A 24,479-nucleotide genomic window follows, 5' to 3' on the forward strand; every position below is an offset into this window, starting at 1 on the left:
ACTGGGACTAGGGTAAGGCACTTCGGCTGGTGGAGAATATACTGGGAATGGGGTAGGGTACTTCGGCTGGGGGAGGCAAGCACTGCAATGGGGGTAAGGCATTTCGGCTGGGCAAGGCATGCACTGCGCCTGGGGTAAAATACTTTGGCTGGGGGTGGCATGCACTCATACTGTGGCAAGGCACTTCGGCTGGGGGAGGCATGCACTGGGATGGGGTAAGGGACTTCGGTTGTGGGGGAGGTGTGCACTGGGTCTGGGGTAAGGCACTTTGGCTGGGATAGGCATAAACTGTGACTGGTTTAAGGCACTTTGGTTGGTGGAGGCATATACTGGGACTGGGACAAGGCATTTTGGCTGGGAGAGGCATGCACTGGGACGGGTGTAAGCGACTTCGGCTGGCAGAGGTGTGCACTCGGACTGGAGTAAGGCACTTCAACTGGGAGAGGCATGTACTGGGACTGGGGTAAGGCACTGCATCTGGGTAGGGATACAGTGGGACTGGGGTAAGGTACTTCGGCTGGGGAGGGATGCACTGGGACTGTAACAATGCACTTCAACTCGGGGAGGCATGCACTGGGACTCGGGGTAGGCTCTTCAACTGGGGGAGGTATATACTTGGACTGGGGTAAGGCACTTCAAATGTGGGAGGGATACATTGGGACAGGAACAAGGTACTTCAACTGCGGGAGGCATACACTGGGACTGGGGTAAGGCACTTCAACAGAGGGAGGGTTACACTTGGACTGAATTAAGGCACTACAGCTGGGGGAGGCATATACTGGGATTGGGTTAGAGCACTTTGGCTGAGGAGGCATGCACTGGGACTGGGGTAAGGCACAATGGCTGGGGGAGGCACTTCAACTGGGGGAGGGATAAACTGGCACTGGGGTAAGGCACTTCAACTGGGGGAGGCATACACTGGGACTGGAGTAAGAAACTTCGGCTGGGGAGCGATACACTTTGACTGGAGGAAAGGCACTTCAACTGTGGGAGGGATACACTGGGTCTGGAATAAGGCACTTCAACTGCGGGAGGCTTCCACCGGGACCGGTCTAAGGCACTTCAGCTGGGGAGGGATACCCTGGGACTGGGGTAAGGCACTTTGGCTGGGTGAGGCATATACTGGGACTGGGGTAGGGTACTTTGGCTGATGGAGGCATGCATTTGCACTGAGAAACGCTACTTCGGCTGGGGGAGGCATATATTGTGACTTGGGTAAGGTACTTCGGCTGGGGGAAGCATGCACTGGGACTGGGCTAAGGCACTTCAACTGACACTGGGACTGGGCTAAGGCACTTCAACTGGTGGAGGCATGCACTGGGACTGGGGTAAGGCACTTCAACTGGTGGAGGCATGCACTGGGACTGGGCTAAGGCACTTCAGCTGGGGGAGGCATGCACTGTGACTGGGATAAGGCACTTTGGTTGGGGGAGGCATGCACTGTGACTGGGATAAGGCACTTTGGCTGGGGGAGGCATGCAATGGGACTGGGGTAAGGCACTTCGGCTGGGGGAGGCACATACTGTGACTGGGATAAGGCACCACAGCTGGGGGAGGGTTGCACTGGGACTGGGGTAAGACACTTTGGCTGGGCGAGGCATAGACTGGACTGGGGTAAGGCGCTTCAACTGAGGGAGGGATACACTGGCACTGGGGTAAGGCACTTCAACTGGGAGAGGCATAAACTGGGACTGGGATAAGGCACTTCGGCTGGTGGAGGCATGCACTGGGACTGGGGTAAGGCACTTCAACTGGTGGAGGCATGCACTGGGACTGGGCTAAGGCACTTCAGCTGGGGGAGGCATGCACTGTGACTGGGATAAGGCACTTTGGTTGGGGGAGGCATGCACTGTGACTGGGATAAGGCACTTTGGCTGGGGGAGGCATGCAATGGGACTGGGGTAAGGCACTTCGGCTGGGGGAGGCACATACTGTGACTGGGATAAGGCACCACAGCTGGGGGAGGGTTGCACTGGGACTGGGTTAAGGCACTTCGGCTGGGCGAGGCATAGACTGGACTGGGGTAAGGCGCTTCAACTGAGGGAGGGATACACTGGCACTGGGGTAAGGCACTTCAACTGGGGGAGGCATAAACTGGGACTGGGATAAGGCACTTCGGCTGGGGGAGGCATGCACTGGGACTGGGGTAAGGCACTTCGGCGGGGGAGGCATGCACTGGAACTGGGGTAGGGTACTTTGGCTGGGGAAGGCATATACTGGGATTAGGGTAAGGCACTTCGGCTGGGCAAGGCATGCACTGCGACTGGGGTAAAATACTTTGGCTGCTGGAGGCATGCACTCACACTGTGACAAGGCACTTCAGCTGGGGGAGGCATGCAACGGGACTGGGGTAAGGCACTTCAGCTGGTGGAGGGTTGCACTGGGACTGGGGTAAGGCACTTCGGCTGGGGGAGGCATGCACTCTGACTGGGGTAAGGCACTTCGGCTGGGGGAGGCATGCACTGTGATTGGAGTAAGGCACTTCGGCTGGGAGAGGCATGCACTTGAACTTTGGTAAGGCACTTCGGCTGGGGAGGCATATACTGGGACTGGGGTAAGGCACTTTGGCTGTGGGAGGCATATACTTGGATGGTGGTAAGACACTTCGGCGGGAGGAGAAATGCAATGGGACTAGTGTCGGGCACTTCTGCTGGGTGAGCTATGCATTGGGACTAGGGTAAGGCACTTCGTCTGGGTGAGGCATATCTTGGGACTGGGGTAAAGCCCTTCGGCTGGGGGAGGCATGTATTGGGACTGGGGTAAAGCACTTCGGCTGGGGGAGGCATGTATTGGGACTGGGGTAAACCCCTTTGGCTGGGGGAGGCATGTATTGGGACTGGGGTATAGCACTTCTGCTGGGGGGGGCATGTATTGGGACTGGGGTAAAGCACTTCTGCTGGGGGAGGCATGTACTGGGACTGGGGTAATGCACTTCGGCTGGGGGAGGCATGCACTGGGATGGGGGCAAGGTACTTTGGCTGGCCCTTGCTATCTTATGGGGAGCTCTGTCCTCTGTCACTTCAGCAATTCAAAGTGGATCAAGTTACAATTTGCAAAGTCAGTGAGACCTTGGGATGGGTGGTTCCAGTTACACATTCCAGTGAAATCTCAGGGTGTGGCTTATCCACCAAGGGACGAATCATAGACAAACGGTGCGGCGTGGCGGCCATTTTGGCAGTACAAATAAGCGCGTTCTTTATTAACCCGCTCCCTCCCTCCGCCCATCTCTCACCTGCTGACTCACCCACTGTGCATGCTCAGTTCACAGTGCCTGGCTGATTGACAGCGGCTCCCGACCAATAGGGAGAATGGGGGCGGGGCTGGAGGACCAGGCAGGCGGTTGGTCCTCCAGCCAATCAGATTGTGTGAGAGATGAGGCTTGCAGCCCCGCAGTGGGCGGGGCTGGGTCTGGATCTCGCTCATTGGCTGAAACTCTGCCCCATTGTTAAAGCTGATATCCCTCAAACTCCAGGAGGAAATGGGACATTTCTGTCGTGGCTTTAAACAGATGGAACTCTGTGGGGTGGAGGAAACATTGCAGCATTTGGTAGTGACATGGATTAATTCAGGCCAGACAGCGGGGATTATTTCAGGAAATAACACAGTGTAGTTGTTTCTGTTGAAACAGATGAAACCCTGTCATTGTGGAGCAACCACACTTCTCATGTCCTGGTCAATCACGTGTGCAACAAGTGTCGTCATGGAAGTAAAGGATGGTATCAAATTGGAAAAAATGGCAGATAATGTTGTGAAGGACAGTGGAAGGCCAGAGGATTGGGAATTTTTAGAAACCTGCAAAGGATGACGAAAAATGAAAAAGACAGAGAAGATAGCAGATGAGAGCAAACTAGCAAGAAATATAAAAACAGACAGTAAGAGCTTCTACAGGGATATAAAAAGGAAACGAGTATCTAAAGTAAACATTGCTCGCTTAGAGGATGACATTGGAGAATTACTAATGGGAAACACGGAAATGGCAGAGATTTTGAACGAATATTTTGTATTAGGCTTCACGGTAGAGGACACTAAAAACATACCAACAGTTGATAACCAAGGAGCTATTGCGGAGGGGGAGTGGGGGGGATGACTTAAAACAATCACTATCACTACAGATAAAGTGCTAATCAAACTAATGTGACTAAAGGTGGACAAGTCCTCTGGACCTGACGGCATAAATCCTCGGGTCTTAAAATAATTAGTTGCAGAAATAATGCATGCATTGGTTGTAATCCACCAAAATTCCCTGAATTCTGGAGAGGTCCCAGTGGACTGGAAAACTGCAAATGTAACACGCCTATTCAAGTAAGGAGGGAGACAGGGAGCAGGAAACTACATCAGTTAGCTTACCATCTGTCAGTGGGAAAATACTCGAGTTCATCATTAAGGAAGTACTAGCAGGACATTTAGAAAACCATACTGCAGTTAGGCAGAGATAGCATGATTTTATGAAAGGGAAATCAGGTTTGACAAATTTGCTGTAGTTGTTTGAGGATGTAACGAGCAGAGTGGATAAGGGAGAACCACTTGATGTTGTATATTTTAATTTCCAGAAAGAATTCGATAAGGTGCCACACAAAATATTACTGCACATGCTAAGAGCTCATGGGGTTGGGGATAATATATCAGCATGGATAGAGGATTGTCGAACTAACAGAAAATAGAGTGTCCGTATAAATGGATCATTTTGAGGTTGGCAAACAGTAACTAGTGGGGTGCCGCAGTGATAAGTACTGAGGCCTCAACTAATTACAATTTATATCAATGACTTGGATGAAGGGACCGAGTGTAACGCAGCCAAATTTGCCGATGGTACAAAGATAGGTGGGAAAGCAAGTTGTGAGGAGGACGCAAATAACCTACAAAGGGGTATAGATAGGCTCAGTGAGTGGGCAAAAATCTGGCAGATGGACTATAATGTGGTAAAATATCAGGTGATTTCCTTTGGTAGGAAAAAAAAAGCATATTATTATTTAGATGTGGACGATTATAAAATGCTGTTATACAGAGAGATCTGGGGATTCTTGTACATGAAACTCAAAATGTTTGCATGCAGGTACAGCTGGCCTTTATTGCAAAGGGGATGGAGTCTAAAAGTAGAGAAGTACTGCTACAACTGTAAGACCACACCTGGGCTACTGCGCACAGTTTTGGTCTGGACTTGTCTCCATTCTCGTGCCGAGAGGATTGATACACCCTGATGGGAAGGACAACATTTGGGTACACTGATTCCCCACCAATTCCCATTCCCCTTCTTTCTGGTGGATATGGAGGGGCCACTGTGTGTAATGAGCAAGTCATTAAGAATTGTCAGCAAGCTCTTTCCAATTGGAGATTTTATTCAGTGGAAACTTTCACACACTATTGTAGATTTTGTACCAAAGATCAATTTAGGATTAAAGTAAAAGTTCATAATTTTATTGCAAACTAAATTTCTGTTGAGAATTGCTGAATTAAGGGGAAAGATAACCCACAGTGTTTCTTAAATGGACACTGCAGCCCTGAGAACACAATCAGCAATATATCCAGAATATTAAAGTCCAGCCCAGTTACAGGGTTATTAACATCAACAGAGACAAACCCCAACTGTCAGAATGAACATGGTTCAGTCAGGATATGATTAACAGCCTCAATAACAGCAGAATCTAACTCCTGTCGTCACTTGTGAACTCGCTGGTGTTTCAGCAGGGTGGATGACTGAGTGAATGCCTTCCCGCACTCCGAGCAGGTGAATGGCCTCTCCCCAGTGTGAACTCGCTGGTGTGTCAGCAGGTGGGATGCCTGAGTGAATGCCTTCCCACACTCCGAGCAGGTGAACGGCCTCTCCCCAGTGTGTACTCGCTGGTGTGTCAGCAGGTTGGATGACTGAGTAAATCCCTTCCCACATTCAGAGCAAGTGAATGGCCTCTCCCCAGTGTGAACTCCCTGGTGTGTCAGCAGGTGGGATGAACAAGTGAATCACTTCCCACACTCATAGCAGGTGAATGGCCTCTCCCCAGTGTGAACTCGCTGGTGTGCCAGCAGGTTGGATGAACAAGTGAATCCCTTCCCACACTCCGAGCAGGTGAACGGCCTCTCCCCAGTGTGTACTCGCTGGTGTGACTGCAGGTGGGATGACTGAGTGAATACCTTCCCACACTCAGAGCAAGTGAACGACCTCTCCCCAGTGTGAACCCGCTGGTGTGTCAGCAGGATGGATGGCTGAGTGAATCCCTTCCCACACTCAGAGCAGGTGAACGGCCTCACCCCAGTGTGAACTCGCTGGTGTTTCAGCAGGTTGGATGAACAAATGAATCCCTTCCCACACTCCGAGCAGGTGAACGGCCTCTCCCCAGTGTGAACTCGCTGGTGTTTCAGCAGGTCGGATGATGCAGTGAATCCCTTCCCACACTCCGAGCAGGTGAACAGCCTCTCCCCAGTGTGAACTCGCTGGTGTTTCAGCAGGTCGGATGACTGAGTGAATCGCTTCCCACACTCAGAGCAGGTGAATGGCCTCTCCCCAGTATGACTGTGTTGATGAATTTCCAGGACAGATGGTGATCTGAATCCCTTCCCACAGTCCCCACATTTCCACGGTTTCTCCATGGTGCGGGTATCCTTGTGACTCTCCAGGTTGGACAATCAATTGAAGCCTCGCCCACACACACAACACGTTTACAGTTTCTCCCCGCTGTGAATGGTGCGATGTTTCTTCAGGCTGTGTAACTGGTTAAAGCTCTTTCCACAGATATTTGAAATCTTTTCGCACAGACAGAACAGACAAACATTTCTCCTTCCACTTTGAAAGGCCGATGATATTCAGCTCCTGATGAATCGATTGACTCCGTCAGATCTTGACACGATGTTTGGTTTGTGTTTCCTGTCTGAAAATCTCCCCTTCTAATACGCTGTAAAAGGAGATAACAAAACTCATCACTGTCAGTACAAGACACAAATTCAGGATAGACACATCTAGTTTCCATGGAACATTCTTTTCTCTCTTGTTCTTCCAAAGCTGTAAATCCCTATCCCACACATTGTCCCTCCTGCAGCGCTGAAATCCAAATCAACACACATTTCTAGCCTGTTTCTCCTCTGCTCCCAGTTTTCACCACCAATTCTGGTTGGGTTCAGTTCTACACTCACTGGTTCCCGTCCCTCTCCTCCCCTGAATGTTGTGACTGTGGCTGGGTTCAGATCGACACTCACTGGTTCCCCACCTCCCTTGAAGATGCTGAGTCTGGTTGTGTTCAGTTCCGGACTCACTGGTTCCCTACCTCTGCTCCCCTGATGGTGCGGTCTCTGGCTGGGGTCATTTCTGCAATCACTGGGTCCCCTCCGTCCCTCCCCTCTTTCCCCACAACTGAAGATGCTGACTCTGGCTGGGTTTACTTCTACTGTCACTGGTTCCTCTCCCTTGAAGGTACTGACTATGGATGGGTTTAGTTCTACACTCACTGGTTCCCCTCCCCTGAAGTTACTGACTATGGCTGGGTTCAGTTCTACACTCATTGGTTCCCCTCCCCTGAAGGTGCTGACTCTGGCTGGGTTCAATTCTACACTCACTAGTTCCCCTCCCCTGAAGGTGCTGACTCTGGCTGGGTTCAATTCTACACTCACTGGTTCCCCTCCCCTGAAGGTACTGACTCTGGCTGTGTTCAGTTCCAGATACTGACATCATTCACTTTGTTCCTGCACCAAGATGGCCATGCCTGCGCTGTGCTGCTCAGTGAATCAAATTGGCGGCGTGAACATGCCTTCCTGCACCAAGATGGCCGCCGTTGGCCTGGGCCTGTGACCGGGAGAAAGCCCCAAAGCTGCAACCGCCGATATTCCGGTTATTATTCCGCGCTTGCAGTGAGCACCGATTGTTTATGAAGCCTCCCCAGCTCCCCGCTGGTCCATTAGTTTCTATAGGTATGTAAAGAGAAAAAGGTTAGTAAAGACAAACGTACGTCCCCTGCAGTCAGAATCAGGGGAAGTCATAACTGGGAACAAAGAAATGGCAGACCAATTGAACAAGTACTTTGGTTCGGTATTCACTAAGGAGGACACCAACAACCTTCCGGATATAAAAGGGGTCAGAGCGTCTAGTAAGGAGGAGAAACTGAGGGAAATCCTTATTAGTCAGGAAATTGTGTTGGGGAAATTGATGGGATTGAAGGCCGATAAATCCCTAGGGCCTGATGGACTGCATCCCAGAGTACTTAAGGAGGTGTCCTTGGAAATAGTGGATGCATTGACAGTCATTTTCCAACATTCCATTGACTCTGGATCAGTTCCTATGGAGTGGAGGGTAGCCAATGTAACCCCACTTTTTAAAAAATGGAGTGAGAAAACAGGGAATTATAGACCGGTCAGCCTGACCTCAGTAGTGGGTAAAATGATGGAATCAATTATTAAGGATGTCATAGCAGTGCATTTGGAAAATGGTGACATGATAGGTCCAAGTCAGCATGGATTTGTGAAAGGGAAATCATGCTTGACAAACCTTCTGGAATTTTTTGAGGATGTTTCCAGTAAAGTGAACAAGGGAGAACCAGTTGATGTGGTATATTTGGACTTTCAGAAGGCTTTGGACAAGGTCCCACACAAGAGATTAATGTGCAAAGTTAAAGCACATGGGATTGGGGGTAGTGTGCTGATGTGGATTGAGAACTGGTTGTCAGACAGGAAGCAAAGAGTAGGAGTAAATGGGTATTTTCAGAATGGCAGGCAGTGACTAGTGGGGTACCGCAAGGTTCTGTGCTGGGGCCCCAGCTGTTTACGTTGTACATTAATGATTTAGACGAGGGGATTAAATGTAGTATCTCCAAATTTGCAGATGGCACTAAGTTGGGTGGCAGTGTGAGCTGCGAGGAGGATGCTATGAGGCTGCAGAGTGACTTGGATAGGTTAGGTGAGTGGGCAAATGCATGGCAGATGAAGTATAATGTGGATAAATGTGAGGTTATCCACTTTGGTGGTAAAAACAGAGAGACAGACTATTATCTGAATGGTGACAGATTAGGAAAAGGGGAGGTGCAACGAGACCTGGGTGTCATGGTACATCAGTCATTGAAGGTTGGCATGCAGGTACAGCAGGCGGTTAAGAAAGCAAATGGCATGTTGGCCTTCATAGCGAGGGGATTTGAGTACAAGGGCAGGGAGGTGTTGCTACAGTTGTACAGGGCCTTGGTGAGGCCACACCTGGAGTATTGTGTACAGTTTTGGTCTCCTAACTTCAGGAAGGACATTCTTGCTATTGAGGGAGTGCAGCGAAGATTCACCAGACTGATTCCCGGGATGGTGGGACTGACCTATCAAGAAAGACTGGATCAACTGGGCTTGTATTCACTGGAGTTCAGAAGAATGAGAGGGGACCTCATAGAAACGTTTAAAATTCTGACGGGTTTAGACAGGTTAGATGCAGGAAAAATGTTCCCAATGTTGGGGAAGTCCAGAACCAGGGGACACAGTTTAAGGATAAGGGGTAAGCCATTTAGGACCGAGATGAGGAGAAACTTCTTCACCCAGAGAGTGGTGAACTTGTGGAATTCTCTACCACAGAAAGTAGTTGAGGCCAATTTATGAAATATATTCAAAAGGGAGTTAGATGAAGTCCTTACTACTCGTGGGATCAAGGGGTATGGCGAGAAAGCAGGAAGGGGGTACTGAAGTGCATGTTCAGCCATGAACTCATTGAATGGTGGTGCAGGCTGGAAGGGCTGAATGTCCTACTCCTGCACCTATTTTCTATGTTTCTATTACTCTGCTCCGTCCCACTGAAAAGGACACTTCTTAGGAGCCTGTACAAAACGTGTCTCCTCCGCCATTACGTGCACCGTGCATGCTCCAAACACAGCCAGGACCCGCGCTTGCGCACTGAGCTCCTGTCGTCTGGGTGCGGCTCATTCTCCCCTGCGGGGCATGCTGGGTACATATGACCATGAGAAATAGGAGCAGGAGTGGGCCAGCCAGACCCCCGGGCCTGCTCCCCATTCAATAAGTTCATGGCTGGTCTGATCACAGACTCAGTTCCACTTCCCTGCCCACTCCCCAGAACACTTTACTCCCTTATCGCTCAAAAATCTGGCTCTCTCCGCCTTAAATATATACAATGACCCAGCCTCCACTGCTCTCTGGTGCAGAGAATTCCACAGATTTACAACCCTCTGAGAGAAGAAATTCCTCCTCATCTCAGTTTTAAATAGGTTGAGGAGAAAGATTGCATTTGTGACTAGAACACGATTTTCTGTGATTGCATTGAGCACTGAACCATGTTCATTCTGGCAGCTCTTGTTTGTTTCTGGTTATCTTAATAACCTCTATACCTGAACATAAAACATAAGAAAAAGCAACAGGAGTAGGCCATATGGCCCCTCGAGCATACTCCGCCATTCAATAAGATCATGGCTGATCTGATCATGGACTGTGTTCCACTTCCCCGCCTGCTCCCCATGCCCCCATATTTCCATATCTTTTAAGAAACTGTCTATTTCTGTCTTAAATTTATTCAATGGCCCAACTTCCACAGCTCTCTGAGGCAGTGAATTCCATAGATTTACAACCCTCGGAGAGAAGAAATTGCTCCTCATCTCTCTTTTAAATGGGCGGCCCCTTATACTAAGATCATGCACTCTAATTCTAGACTCCCCATTATCAGTGGAAACATCCTCTCTGCATCCACCTTATCAAGCCCCCTCATAATCTTATACGTTTTGATAAGATCACCTTTCATTCTTCTGAATTCCAGTGAGTAGAGGCCCAACCTACTTAATTGTTCCTCATAAGTCAAACGACTCATGCCCAGAATCAACCTCGTGAACCTTCTCTGAGCTGCCTCCAAAGCAAGTATATCCTTTCATAAATATGGAAACCAAAACTGCACGCAGTATTCCAGGTGTGGCCTCACATATAGCTGTAGCAAGATTTTCCTGCTTTTGTACCCTATCCCTTTTGCAATAAAAGCCAAGATACCATTGGCCTTCCTGATCACTTGCTGTACCTACATACTATCCTGTTGCATTTCATGCACAAGTATCCCCAGGTCCTGCTGTACTGCGGTACTTTGCAATCTTTCGCCATTTAAACAATATGTTGCTCTTTGATTTTTTCTGCCAAAGTGCATGACCTCACACTTTCCAATATTATAGTCCATCTGCCAAATTTTTGCTCACTCACTTAGCCTAACTATGTCCTTTTGCAGATTTGTTGTGTACTCCTCACACATTGCATTTCCTTCGATCTTTGTATCATCAGCAAACTTGGCTATGTTACACTCAGTCCCTTTTTCCAAGTCGTTAATATAGATTGTAAAGCTGGAGATTAATACCCTCTATAAATGTTGAATAAATTATCTTCGTTTCAAACACAATTTGTTGAATATTTGATTCCTTCATGATCAGAGGAGATTAATTGATGTTCTGTTACGGACTGTTCCCTTTTCGGGCTTTTTCTTAATCTAACTTATATCACTTCTCACCTAGTTCGCTTTCTAGCATATCAAACTCCAAACTTGTTCCATTTGCATACATGAGTTGTGGTTGTAGTCGACTTAACTGCAGTGTCTCACTTTAAACTCAGCTGAAATCTTTTGAACCACCCCTTTATTGACCTGTCTTGCATAAGATTTGAAATCCGTTACTTTCTCGATCAGTTAACCTCTTTTTGAAACCAATTGAATATTAAAAACTCATCCACATATTTTGCACGTGATAGCCTGTGAAATATTCTGATATTTGTAATCATCATTACCACAAGCTCTGTTCCCTAGTGACCGACTCCATCCCTCTCCCCAACTTCTGTCTGAGCCTGAACCAGACTGTTCGCAACCCTGGTGACATACTTAACCCTGAAATAAGTTTTTGACCACATATCCACAAAATAACTAAGAATGCCTATTTCCACCTCTGTAACATCGCCCATCTCCGCTCATGCCTCAGCTCATCCACTGCTGAAGGCCTCATCCATGCCTTTTTTTACTTCTGGATTTGACTATTCCAATGCACTCCTCCCACATTCTGACCTACATAAACTAGTGTTGATCCAAAACTCGGCTGCCCATGTCCTAACTCGCACCAAGTCCAGCTCACCCATCACCCCTGTGCTCGCTGACCTACAGTGAAGCAATGCCTTGATTTCAAAATTTCCGCTCACACTGCCCCCACAACACCCCCACGCCCGCCGCTCCCGCTCATGAGATATCAGTCTTTCTGAGTATCCCTGATTATAATTGTTCAACCATTGGTGGCTTTTGTGGCTGTGCCTTCTGTTGCCCAGGCCTCAATTCTGGAACATCCAGCCTAAACATTTCTGTCTAACCCCTGCTGCACCTGCCCTGGCAGTTTTTGATGGGAACGTGTAGAGCACGTTTTTCTCTGTATCTACTCTGTGCTGTATCTTCGCTCAGAGTGTTTGACGGGACAGTGTAGAGTGATTTTTACTCAATATGTAACCCGTGTTGTTCCTGCCCTGGGTGTGTTTGATGGGACAGTGTAGAGGGAGATTTACTCTGTATCTAACCCGTGCTTTACCTATCCTGGGAATGGTTAATGGGACAATGTACAGGGATATTTACTTTGCATTATAACCCTTTCTGTACCTGCCGTGGAGTGGCTGATAGGACAGTGTAGAGGGAATTTACTCTGTATCTATCATTTGTGTACTTGCCCTGGGAATGTTTGCTGGGACAGTGTAGAGGGAACGTTACTCTGTTTGTACCCAGTGCTGTACGTGCCCAAGGAGTGTTTGATGGACAGTGTAGAGGGAGTTTTACTCTGTATCTAACCCGTGCTGTACCTGTGATGGGAGTGTTTGATAGATCAGTGTAGAGGGTACTTTCCTCTATATCTAACCCGTGTTGTACCTGCCCTGGGAATGTCTGGTTGAACATTATAGAGGGAGATCTCCTCAATATCTAATAAATGCTGTATCTGCCCTGGAATGCCTGGGACGTTAGAGGGAGATGTACTTTGTGTCTAACCTGTACTGTACTTGCCCTGGGAACTGTATAGCGGAAGCTTTGGTCTGTATTTAATCCATGTTGTACCTGCCCTGGGAGAGTGTGATGGGACAGTGTATTGGGATCCTTACTGTGTACCTACTCATATCCGTTATACCCCTTGGAGGACAAAATGCGCACTGTGACTCCGGGAGGAGCTCCTCAGCCGGAGTGACTGGAGTGCATCATCACCCCCAGCAACCAAATTTTAATTTGATTTAAGTTTACTGTCCAAAGTTTAATTGGTTTATTTTGTTGGTTATAGTGCCCCCCCCACCCCAGCTTTAATCAGGGGGCACTTGATTTACAGATCAACAACGAAATAGTTGTGCTCTCCCTGCCCTGGGATTTTTTTATTGGAACAGTGTAGAGGGAGAAATTACTCTGTAATTATCCCGTGCTGTTCCTGCCCTGGAGTGTTTGTGGGACATGTACTCCATATGTGCTGTACCGGCCCTCGTCTGTTTGTTGCGACAATGTTGAGGGAGCTTTATTCTGGATATAACCCATGCTGTACCTGCCCTGGGACTGTTTAATGGGACCATGTAGAGAGAGATTTACTCTCTGTTTAAACCGTGCTGTACTTCACCTGAGAGTATTTAATGTGGCAGAGTAGAGTAGCGGGAGCTCTACACTGTATCTAACCCATGTATCACATCATGGGCCACCCCAACCTGCGAGAGAACATCTCCACAGGTTGGGGCTATAAAAAGAGCAGGAGCAAGCCACTGCAGCTTCAGTGTGAGCTGACACAAATGTGTGACGGCTTCGAGGTAGACGACTGGGTGACATCATCAGGGCCCAGATTGCCATTTGGAGCATGGGCAGGAGCATCGGCAGGGCCCTGGTACAGCAGAGGAACATGGAAGGTTGTGGTGGACTTGTGACGAGTGATCGGGGCAGAGGAGTGATGAGGGAGCATGCCTGAGATTTGGTGGGTGATCGTGATGGAGGTTTAGTGAATGTTTGGTGCAGAGATGGGGCAGGAGATTGTGGCGGAGATGCGGTGAGTGTTTTTTTGGAGGGGGAGCGGAGAGGGATCGTGCTGGAGGTGAAGCGAATGTTTGTGGTGGAGGAGTGGCGAGAGATCGTGGCGGAGGTGCGGCGAATGAGGGTACCGGGCGCAAAAGAGGCGAGAGCCCAGGGGCAGCACGGACCAGCCCACACTGTTATATTTATGCACACTAGCTCCGTACAGCAAAACAGGTCTCCAGTAATCCTGATTAACCCTTGCCACTGGACCAATCCTAGCTCTGTCATGCCCGTGTCGTGGCTGGTGTGCAACGGTCACCACACGTTAAAAACAATCCACCCATAGGCATCTTCCACCTCCTCAATTGGAGGTCAGGACTGGAACATTGGGTCCTTCATTGAAACATCTGTGAACTCATGTGGAAGCAAATCATCCTCGTTCGAGGGGCTAGCTATGATCATCTAACCCGTGCTTTACCTGCCCTGGGATTGTTCAGAACAGTGTAGAGGGAGCTTTATTCTGTATCTATCACATGCTGTAGTTTCCTCTGGCACTGACTCTCACTGGGGTACAGTTCCTTTGGCACAGATTTACTGTATATTTAATTCGTGCTGTACCTATCCTGGGAGTGTTTGATAGGATAGTGTAGAGTGAGCTTTATTCATTATCTAACCAATGCAGTATCCACTCTGGAATGCATGGGACAGGTTGAGGGAGATATACTCCATATCTCACCTTGGAATGTCTCGTGGGATAGTGTTGAGGAAGCTTTACTCTGTATCTAAGTAAGGCAAGGATATCCTTCCTGAGAGAAGGAGACCAAAACAGTGCACAGGACTCCAGGTGTGGTAAGGAAGTGAAGGGTTCTGGGGAGCGGGCAGGGAATGGAGCTGAGTCTATGATCAGACCAGCCATGACCTTATTGAATGGGGAGCATGCTCGGGGGTCTGGGTGGCCCACTCCTGCTCCGATTTCTCATTGTCGTATGTACCCAGCATGCCCCGCGGGGGAGAATGTGCTGCACCCAGACTACAGGAGCTCAGTGCGCAGGCACGGGCCCAGGCTGTGTTTGGAGCATGCGTGGTGCGTGTAATGGCGGCATCGACACGTTTTGGATAGGCTCCTCAGAAGTGTTCTTTTCAGCGGGACAGAGCGGAGTAATGGACCAGCGGGGACCGGGGAGGCTTCATAAACAAATTGTGCCCGCTGCAAGTTCGGAATAATAACCGGAATATCGGTGGTTGCAGCTTCGAGGCTTTCTCCCGGTCACAGGCCCAGGCTAACGGCGGCCATCTTCGTGCAGGAAGGCAGGTTCAGCGCTCCGCTATTTTGATTCAGTGAGTAGCAGAGCGCATGCGTGGCCATCTTGGTGCAGGAACAAAGTGAATGGTGTCAATGTCTGGAACTGAACGCAGCCAGAGTCAGTACCTTCAGGGGAGGGGAAGCAGTGAGTGTAGAACTGAACCCAGCCAGAGTCTGTACCTTCAGGGGAGGGGAACCAGTGAGTGTAGAACTGAACCCAGCCAGAGTCAGTACCTTCAGGGGAGGGGAACCAGTGAGTGTAGAACTGAACCCAGCCAGAGTCAGTACCTTCAGGGGAGGGGAACCAGTGAGTGGAGAACTGAACCCAGCCAGAGTCAGCACCTTCAGGGGCCGGGGGGGGGGGCAGAAACCAGTGAGTGTAGACCTGAACCCAGCCAGAGTCAGTACCTTCAGGGGAGCGGAACCAGTGAGTGTAGAACTGAACCCAGTCAGAGTCAGTACCTTCAGGGGAGGGGAACCAGTGAGTGTCGAACCGAACCCAGCCAGAGTCAGCACCTTCAGGGGAGGGGAACGAGTGAGTGTAGAACTGAACCCAGTCAGAGTCAGTACCTTCAGGGGAGGGGAACCAGTGAGTGTAGAACTGAACCCAGCCAGAGTCAGCACCTTCAGGGGAGGGGAACCAGTGAGTGTAGAACTGAACCCAGCCAGAGTCAGTACCTTCAGGGGGTGGGGGGGACAGGGAGGGGATAACAGTTCATGGGGTTGGTGGTAATATATTAGCATGGATGGAGGATTGGCTGACTGACAGAAAACAGAGAGTCAGGATAAATGGTTGCTTCTCGGGTTGACAATCAGTAACTAGTGGGGTGTTGCAGGGATCAGTGCTGAGACTCCAACTATTTACAATCCATATTAATGACTTGGAAGAAGAGACAGAGTGTAACAAAGCCAAGTTTGCTGATGATACAATGATGGGAAGAAAAGCAAGGTGTGAGGCAGGGACACAAATTCTGCAAAAGGACACAGGCAGGCTGAGTGAGTGAGCATAAATTTGGCAGATGGAGTATAATGTTGGAAAGTGTGAGGTCATGCACTTTGGCAGAAAAAAATTAAACAGCAAGTTATTATTTAAATGTTGAAAGGTTGCAAAGTGCTGCAGTACAGCGAGACCTGGAGGTAATTGTGCATGAAACATAAAAAGATAGTATGCAGGTACAGCAAGTGATCAGGAAGGCCAATGGAATCGTGGCCTTTATTGCAAAGGGGATGGAGTATAAAAGCAGGGAAGTCTTGCTACAGTTGTACAGGGTATTGGTGAGGCCACACCTGGAATATTGTGTGCAGTTTTGGTTTCCATATTTCCGAAAGGATATACTTGCTTTGGAGGCAGTTCAGAGAATTTTCACAAGGTTGATTCCAGGGATGAGGGGGTTGACTTATGAGAAAAGGTTGAGGTTGGGCCTCTACACATTGGAATTTAGAAGAATGAACGGTGGTCTTAACGAAATGTGTAAGATTATGAGGAGGGTTTGACAAGGTGGATGAAGAGAGGAATTTCCACTGATAATGGGGAGACTAGAACTACGGGGCATAATCTTAGAATAAGGGGCCGCCCACTTAAAAGAAGAAATTTCTTCTCGCAGAGGGTTGTGGATCTGTGGAATTCACTGCCTCAGAGAGCTGTGCAAGCCGGGACATTGAATAAATTTAAGACAGAAACAAAGATTCATAAACGCTAAGGGAATAAGTGGTTATGGGGAGCGGACAGGGGAGTGGACTCGAGTCCATGATCGGATCAGCCATGATCGTATTAAATAGAGGAGCAGGCTCGAGGAGCCATATGGGCTATGCCTGCTCCTATTTCTTATGTTCTTATGTTAACTAGTGAGTGCAGAACTGAAACCAGACAGATTCAGCATTTGCATTGGATGAGAGGGGAGCCAGTGAGTTTGGAACAGATTCCAGCCAAAGTCAGCACCTTCAGGGGAGGGGACCAGTGATTGTAGAACTTGTTCCAGCCAGAGCCGACACCTTTAGGGGAGGAGAGGGAGGGGAACCAGTGAGTGTAGAACTGAATCCAGACAGAGTCAGTACCTTCAGGGGAGGGTAACCAGTGAGTGTAGAACTGAACCCAGACAGAGTCAGTACCTACAGGGGAGGAGAGGGGAACCAGTGAGTGTAGAACTGAACCCAGCCAGAGTCAACACCTTCAGGAGTGGAACCAGTGAATGCAGAACTGAACCCAGCCAGAGTCAGCACCTTCAGGGGAGGGGAACCAGTGAGTGTAGAACTGAACCCAGCCAGAGTCAGTACCTTCAGGGGAGGGGAACCAGTGAGTGTAGAACTCAACCCAGCCAGAGTCAGCACATTCAGAGGAGGAATGCGAAGGGAACCGAGTGTCGAACTGAACCCAGCCAGAGTCTACACCTATAGGAGACGAGAGGGAGGGGAACCAGTGAGTGTAGACCTGACCCCAGCCAGAGTCAGGTCATTCAGGGGACGGGAAACCAGTGATTGCCGAACTGAACCCAGCCAGAGTAAGCACCTTCAGGGGAGGAGAGGGATGGGAACCAGTGAGTGTAGAACTGAATCCAGACAGAGTCAGTACCTTCAGGGGAGGGGAACCAGTGAGTGTAGAACTGAACCCAGCCAGAGTAAGCACCTTCAGGGGAGGAGAGAGATGGGAACCAGTGAGTTTAGAACTGAAACCAGACAGAGTCAGCATCTTCAGTGGAGGGGAGGAGGCAGTTCAGAGAAGGTTCACAATGTTGATTCCGTAAATGAGGGAGTTGACTTATGAGGAAATATTGAGGTGGTTGGGGGCAATATATTAGCATGTACAAAGGATTGGCTAACTAACAAAAAACAGAGTATTGGGATAAATGGTTCATTCTCAGGTTGGCAACCAGTAACTAGTGGGGTGCTGCAGGGATCAGTGCTGGGACCCCAACTATTTACAATCTATATTAACAACTTGGAAGAAGGGGCAGAGTGTAATGCAGCCAAGTTTGCTGATGAAACAAAGATCGGAGGAAAAGCAATGTGTGAGGAGGACACAAAAAATCTGCAAAAGGCATAGACATGCTAAGTGAATGGGCAAAAATTTGGCAGATAGTATATGATGTTGGAAAGTGTGAGGTCATGCACTTTGGCAGAAAATAATGAAAGAGCAAGTTATTATTTAATGGAAAAAAATTGCAAACTGCTGCAGTACACGAGACCTGGGAGAACTTGTGCCTGACACGCTAAATGTTAGTACGCAGGTATAGCAAGTGATCAGGAAGGCCAATGGACTCTTGGCCTTTATTACAAAGGGGATGGAGTATAAAAGCAGGGAAGTCTTGCTACAGTTATGCAGGGTATTGGTGAGGCCACACCTGGAATACTGCATGCAGTTTTGGGTTCCATATTTACGAAAGGATATACTTGCTTTGGAGGCAGTTGAGAGAAGGTTCAGTAGGTTGATCCGGAGATGAGGGGGTTGGCTTATGAGGAAAGGTTGAGGAGGTTGAAGTTCAGAAGAATGAGAGGTGATCACATCGAAACGTATAAGATTATGAGGGGGCTTGACAAGGTGGATGCAGAGAGAATGTTTCCACTGATGGGGGAGACTAGAACTAGAAGGCATAATTTTAGAATAAAGGGCCGCCCATTTAAAACTGAGATGAGGAGGAATTTCTTCTCAGAGTTGTAAATCTGTGGAATTCACTGCCTCAGAGAGCTGTGGAAGCTGGGTCATTGAATAAATTTAAGACAGAAACAGACAGTTTATCAACCGATAAGGGAATAAGGGGTTATGGAGAGCGGGCAGGAAAGCGGACCTGAGTCCATGGTCAGATCAGCCATGATCGTATTTAATGGAGCAGTAGGCTCGAGGGACCGTATGGCCTACTCCTACTCCTATTTATGTTCTTCTGAGTTTGGAACTGAACCCAGCCAGAGTCAGCACCTTCAGGGGAGGGGAACCAGTGAGTGTAGAACTGAACCCAGCCAGAGTCAGTACCTACAGGGGAGGGGAACCAGTGAGTGCATAACTTAACCCAGCCAGAGTCAGTACCTTCAGGGGAGGGGAACCAGTGAGTGTAGAACTGAACCCAGCCAGAGTCAGCACCTTCAGGGGAGGGGAACCAGTGAGTGTAGAACGGAACCCAGCCACAGTCAGCACCTTCAGGGGAGGGGAACCAGTGAGTGTAGAACTGAACCCAGCCACAGTCAGCACCTTCAGGGGAGGGGAACCAGTGAGTGTAGAACTGAACCCAGCCACAGTCAGCACCTTCAGGGGAGGGGACAGAGGGCAACCAGTGATTGTCGATGAAATTGGATTTTAGAATCTCACTGTCGAAAGACCCTGGCAATAGTCAAAGTAGGACAGCAGCAAAGCCGGTTGCCCGAGCAACAGGAGGATGGAGCTGTAATAATAAAGTACATCACAGACAATGATCCAAGAAATAGCATGGGACAGGATGTTCGGCTGCGAGAATGTAAACCACAGTCAGCTGAGACTGCGAGATGTGCACTTCTCTGTAAATGTCACAGACATTGTGGTTGAGATGTACAAACCACACAATTCGAGCAAAGTTGTATTAATACAGTCAACACCATGTTTTAGAAGCAATGTTAAATGTCATGAAACCTTGCGTTGGGCCGAGCACGTGTGTCTCTGACAAAAATAGGTCAATGTCGCTGTAAAACTGAACCCAGCCAGAGTCATTACATTCAGGGGAGGGGAGAGATGGGAGGGAGGGGAAGCATGGAGTATAGAACTGAACCCAGCCACAGAAGGTACCTTCAGGTTCATAGAAACATAGAAACATAAAAAATAGGTGCAGGAGCAGGCCATTCAGCCCTTCTAGCCTGCACCGCCATTCAATGAGTTCATGGCTGAACATGAAACTTCAGTACCCCATTCCTGCTTTCTCGCCATACCCCTTGATCCCCCTAGTAGTAAGGACTACATCAAACTCCCTTTTGAATATATTAAGTGAATTGGTCTCAACTACTTTCTGTGGAAGAGAATTTGACAGGTTCACCACTCTCTGGGTGAAGAAGTTTCTCCTCATCTCGGTCCAAAATGGCTTACCCCTTATCCTTAGACTGTGACCCCTGGTTCTGGACTTCCCCAACATTGGGAACATTCTTCCTGCATCCAACCTGTCCAAACCCGTCAGAATTTTAAACGTTTCTATGAGGTCCCCTCTCACTCTTCTGAACTCCAGTGAATACAAGCCCAGTTGATCCAGTCTTTCTTGATAGGTCAGTCCCACCATCCCGGGAATCAGTTTGGTGAATCTTCGCTGCACTCCCTCAATAGCAAGAACGTCCTTCCTCAAGTTAGGAGACCAAAACTGTACACAATACTCCAGGTGTGGCCTCACCAAGGCCCTATACAACTGTAGCAACACCTCCCTGCCCCTGTACTCAAATCCACTCGCTATGAAGGCCAACATGCCATTTGCTTTCTTAACCGCCTGCTGTACCTGCATGCCAACCTTCAATGACTGATGTACCATGACACCCAGGTCTCGCTGCACCTCCCCCCTTCCTAATCTGTCACCATTCAGATAATAGTCTGTCTCTCTGTTTTTACACCAAAGTGGATAACCTCACATTTATCCACATTATACTTCATCTGCCACGCATTTGCCCACTCACCTAACCTATCCAAGTCACTCTGTAGCCTCATAGCATCCTCCTCGCAGCTCACACTGCCACCCAACTTAGTGTCATCCGCAAATTTGGAGATACTACATTTAATCCCCTCGTCTAAATCATTAATGTACAATGTAAACAGCTGGGACCCCAGCACAGAACCTTGCGGTACCCCACTAGTCACTGCCTGCCATTCTGAAAAGTACCCATTTACTCCTACTCTTTTTGCTTCCTGTCTGACAATCACTCCCTGGTTGCCCTCCCATCTGGTGCAGCAATCCCCTCAGCACGGGAATGGAGGCAAGTCCAGACCAAAACTGTACGCAGTACTCCAGGTGTGGTCTTACCAACGCTCTGTCCAGTTGTAGCAGGACTTCCCGACTTTTATACTCCGTCCCCCTTGCAATAAAGGCCAGCATTCCATTTGCCTTCCTGATTACTTGCTGAACCTGCATACTAACTTTTTGAGTTCCATGTACAAGAAACCCCAGATCCCTCTGTATAACAGTATTTTGTAATCGTCCATTTAAATAATAATTTGCTTTTTTATTTTTCCTACCAAAGGAGATAACCTGACATTTACCACATTATAGTCCATCTGCCAGATTTTTCCCCACTCACTGAGCCTGTCTATATCCCTTTGTAGATTTGTTGCGTCCTCCTCACAACTTGCTTTCCCACCTATCTTTGTATCAGCAGCAAATGTGACTGCGTAACACTGGGTCCCTTCATCCAAGTCATTGATATAAATTATAAATAGTTGAAGTCCCCGCGGCACCCCACTAGTTACAGTTTGCCAACCTGAAAATGACCCATTTATCCCGACTCTGTGTTTTGTGTGTTACCCAATCCTCGATCCATGCTGAAATAGTATCGACAACCCCGTGAGCTCTTAGACTGTGCAGTAACCTTTTGTGTGGCACCTTATCCAATACTTTCTGGAAATCCAAATATACAACATCAACGGGTTGTCCTTTATCCACTCTGCTCGTTACATCTTCAAACAACTCCAGCAAATTTGTCAAACATAATTTCCCTTTCATAAAACCATGCTGACTCTGCTTGACTGCAATATGATTTTCTAAATGTCCTGCTACTACTTCCTGAATGATGGACTCCAGTATTTTCCCATTGTCAGATGGCAGGCTAACTGGTCTATAGTTTACTGGTTTATGTCTCCCTCTTTTCTTCAACAAGGATGTTACATTTGCAGTTTCCAGTCCACTGGGACCACTCCAGAATTCAGGGAATTTTGGTAGATTACAACCAATGCATCCACTATCTCTGCAGCCACTTCTCTTAAGACCCTGGGATGCATGCCATCAGATCCAGGGGACTTGTCCACCTTTAATCCCATTAGTTTGCTGAGTACTTTATCTCGAGTGACAGTGATAGTGATTCTTTTAATGTCCCCGCCCCCAGCAATAACTCTTATTAAATATTGGGATGTTTTTAGTGTCCTCTATCGTGAAGACCGATGGAAAATATTTGTTCAAAATCTCTGCCATTTCTGTGTTTCCCATTATTAATTCTCCAGTCCCATCCTCTAAGGGACCAATGTTTACTTTAGCTACTCTCTGCAGAAGCTCTTACTGTCTGTTTTTATATTTCTTGCTAGTTTGATCTCGTATGCTATCATCTCTGTCTTTATCATTATTTTTAGTCGTCCTTTGCTGGTTTCTAAACATTTCCCAATCCTCTGGCTTTCCACTGTCCTTGGCAACATTGTATGCCTTTTTTTTTCCAATTTGATACCATCCTTTACATCCTTAGTTAGCCAGGGATGGTTCATCCTTCTCTTAGTATCTTTATTTCTCTGCTGAGATTATGAAATATCTCCTTAAATGTTTCACAAAGCATTTCTACAGTCTTACCCTTTTACATATTTTCACAGTCCACTTGGTGTCAGTGACAAGGGTTGGTTTATATCACATGGGAGGAGATTGGTGTCAGTGACTGTGGGGTTGGTTCAACCTTCTTTGACACTGTCAACCGTGAGGGATTATGGGGTGTACTTTTCAAATTCGGCTGTCCTCAAAATGTGTCACCATCCTCCACTTGCTTGGTGATAACATGCAAGCTGTGATCCTGAGCAATGGATCCACCACAGACCCAATTCATGTACGGACCGGGGTGAAGCAAGGCTGTGTCACTGCACCCACGCTCTTCTCCATCTTCCTTGCTGCATCTCACCGTCAGTCAGCTTCCCGCTGGAGTGGAGATAATCTACAGAATAAATGGGAAACTGTTCAAACCTCCATCACCTTCAGACCAGATCCAAGGTCGTGCCATCCTCTGTCATCGAATTACAATATGCAGATGATGCTTGTGTCTGCGCTCACTCAGAGGACGAGCTCCAAACCATTGTCAACACGTTCACCGTAGTGTCTGAGAGCATAGGCCTTACACTAAACATCTCCGTAAAAGAAAGGTGCTCCATCAACCTATCCCCACCACACAGCACTGTCCTTCACCCCCACCCCACCCCGGATGATCAAAATCCACGATGAGGCCTTTGGCAAAATGGTCCATTTTTCATACCTCGGGAGCCTACTGTCAACAAGGGCACATATCAATGACTAAGTCCAACACCACCTTCTGTGTGTCAGCACAGCCTTCGGTCGCCTAAGTCATAAGTCAAGGATACCCTCAAGGCCTCCTTGAAGAAGTTCAACATCCCCGCCGACACCTGGGAATCCCTGGCACAAGATCGCTCAGAGTGGAAGAGAATAATCCGTGAGGGCGTCGAACACTTCGAGTCTCTCCACCTGGAGCAAGCGGAGACCAAGTGCTGACGGTGGGAGGAGCACACGACAACCCAAGCACTTCAACAAACCGGCACTTCAACCAACGTACTTTCAACCACCGTCTGTCCAACCTGCGACAGAGACTGTAGCTCCCGCATTGGACCGAACAGACATCTGAGACCTCATTTGTAATGTGGAAGCAAGTCATCCTCGACTCCAAGGGACTGCCTATGATGATGGTTGGTTTATATCAGACAGGAGGGTATTGGTGTCAGTGACTGTGGGGTGGGTTTATATCAGACAGGAGGGGATTGGTATCAGTGACTGTGGGGTGGGTTTATATCAGACAGGAGGGGATTGGTGTCAGTGACTGTGGGGTGGGTTTATATCAGCCAGGAGGAGATTGATGTCAGTGACTGTGGGGTGGGTTTATATCAGACAGGAGGGGATTGGTGACATGGAATCATAGCAGTTTACAACACAGAAGGAAACCATTTGGTCCACTGTGTCTGTGTGGCTGAAAAAGAGCTATCCAGCCTAATCCCACTTTCCAGCTCTTGGTTCAGAGCCCTGTCGGTTACGGCACCTCCAGTGCGTATCCAAGTACTTCGGTAAATGCGATGAGGGTTTCTGCCTCTACTGTTCTTTCAGGCAGCAAGTTCCAGACTCTGGAGGTTATGCTTGGACTGTGTAAAACACTAGTTAGACCACAGCTAGAGTATTCACACAGTTCTGGTTACCACAGTGCAGGAAATATGTCTTTGCACTGGAGAGGGTACAGATGAGATTTACAAGGATGTTGCCTGGACTGAAGAATTTTAGCTGAAGAATTTTAGATGGGCTGGTGTTATTTTCTTTGGAATAGAGGAGGCTGACGATAGAATTGCAT

General features: G+C 48.3%; 1 protein-coding gene across 7 annotated transcripts in view; it reads right to left on the reverse strand.

Annotated features, from left to right (window-relative positions):
* Positions 1 to 5,382: 5,382 nt before the first annotated feature.
* The window catches only part of LOC139235355 (zinc finger protein 773-like), a 40,343-nt gene continuing 21,246 nt past the window's right edge, over positions 5,383 to 24,479 (reverse strand). For 4 of the 7 annotated variants that reach the window (XM_070866500.1, XM_070866497.1, XM_070866496.1 and 1 more), the window contains 3 exons: positions 22,718 to 23,069; positions 7,653 to 7,887; positions 5,383 to 6,884 (listed from right to left, as the gene is read on the reverse strand). In XM_070866500.1, the coding sequence (XP_070722601.1) occupies positions 5,956 to 6,582 (627 nt within the window). In that variant the 5' untranslated portion in view covers positions 6,583 to 6,884; positions 7,653 to 7,887; positions 22,718 to 23,069 and the 3' untranslated portion in view covers positions 5,383 to 5,955. Of the gene's footprint in view, positions 6,885 to 7,550; positions 7,888 to 22,717; positions 23,070 to 24,479 lie in introns of those variants that run through there. The other 3 variants (XM_070866498.1, XM_070866501.1, XR_011588464.1) reach the window with 3 other exon arrangements.

This window comes from Pristiophorus japonicus, chromosome 23 (assembly GCF_044704955.1).
Source record: "Pristiophorus japonicus isolate sPriJap1 chromosome 23, sPriJap1.hap1, whole genome shotgun sequence".
Classification (NCBI taxonomy): Eukaryota; Metazoa; Chordata; class Chondrichthyes; family Pristiophoridae; genus Pristiophorus; species Pristiophorus japonicus.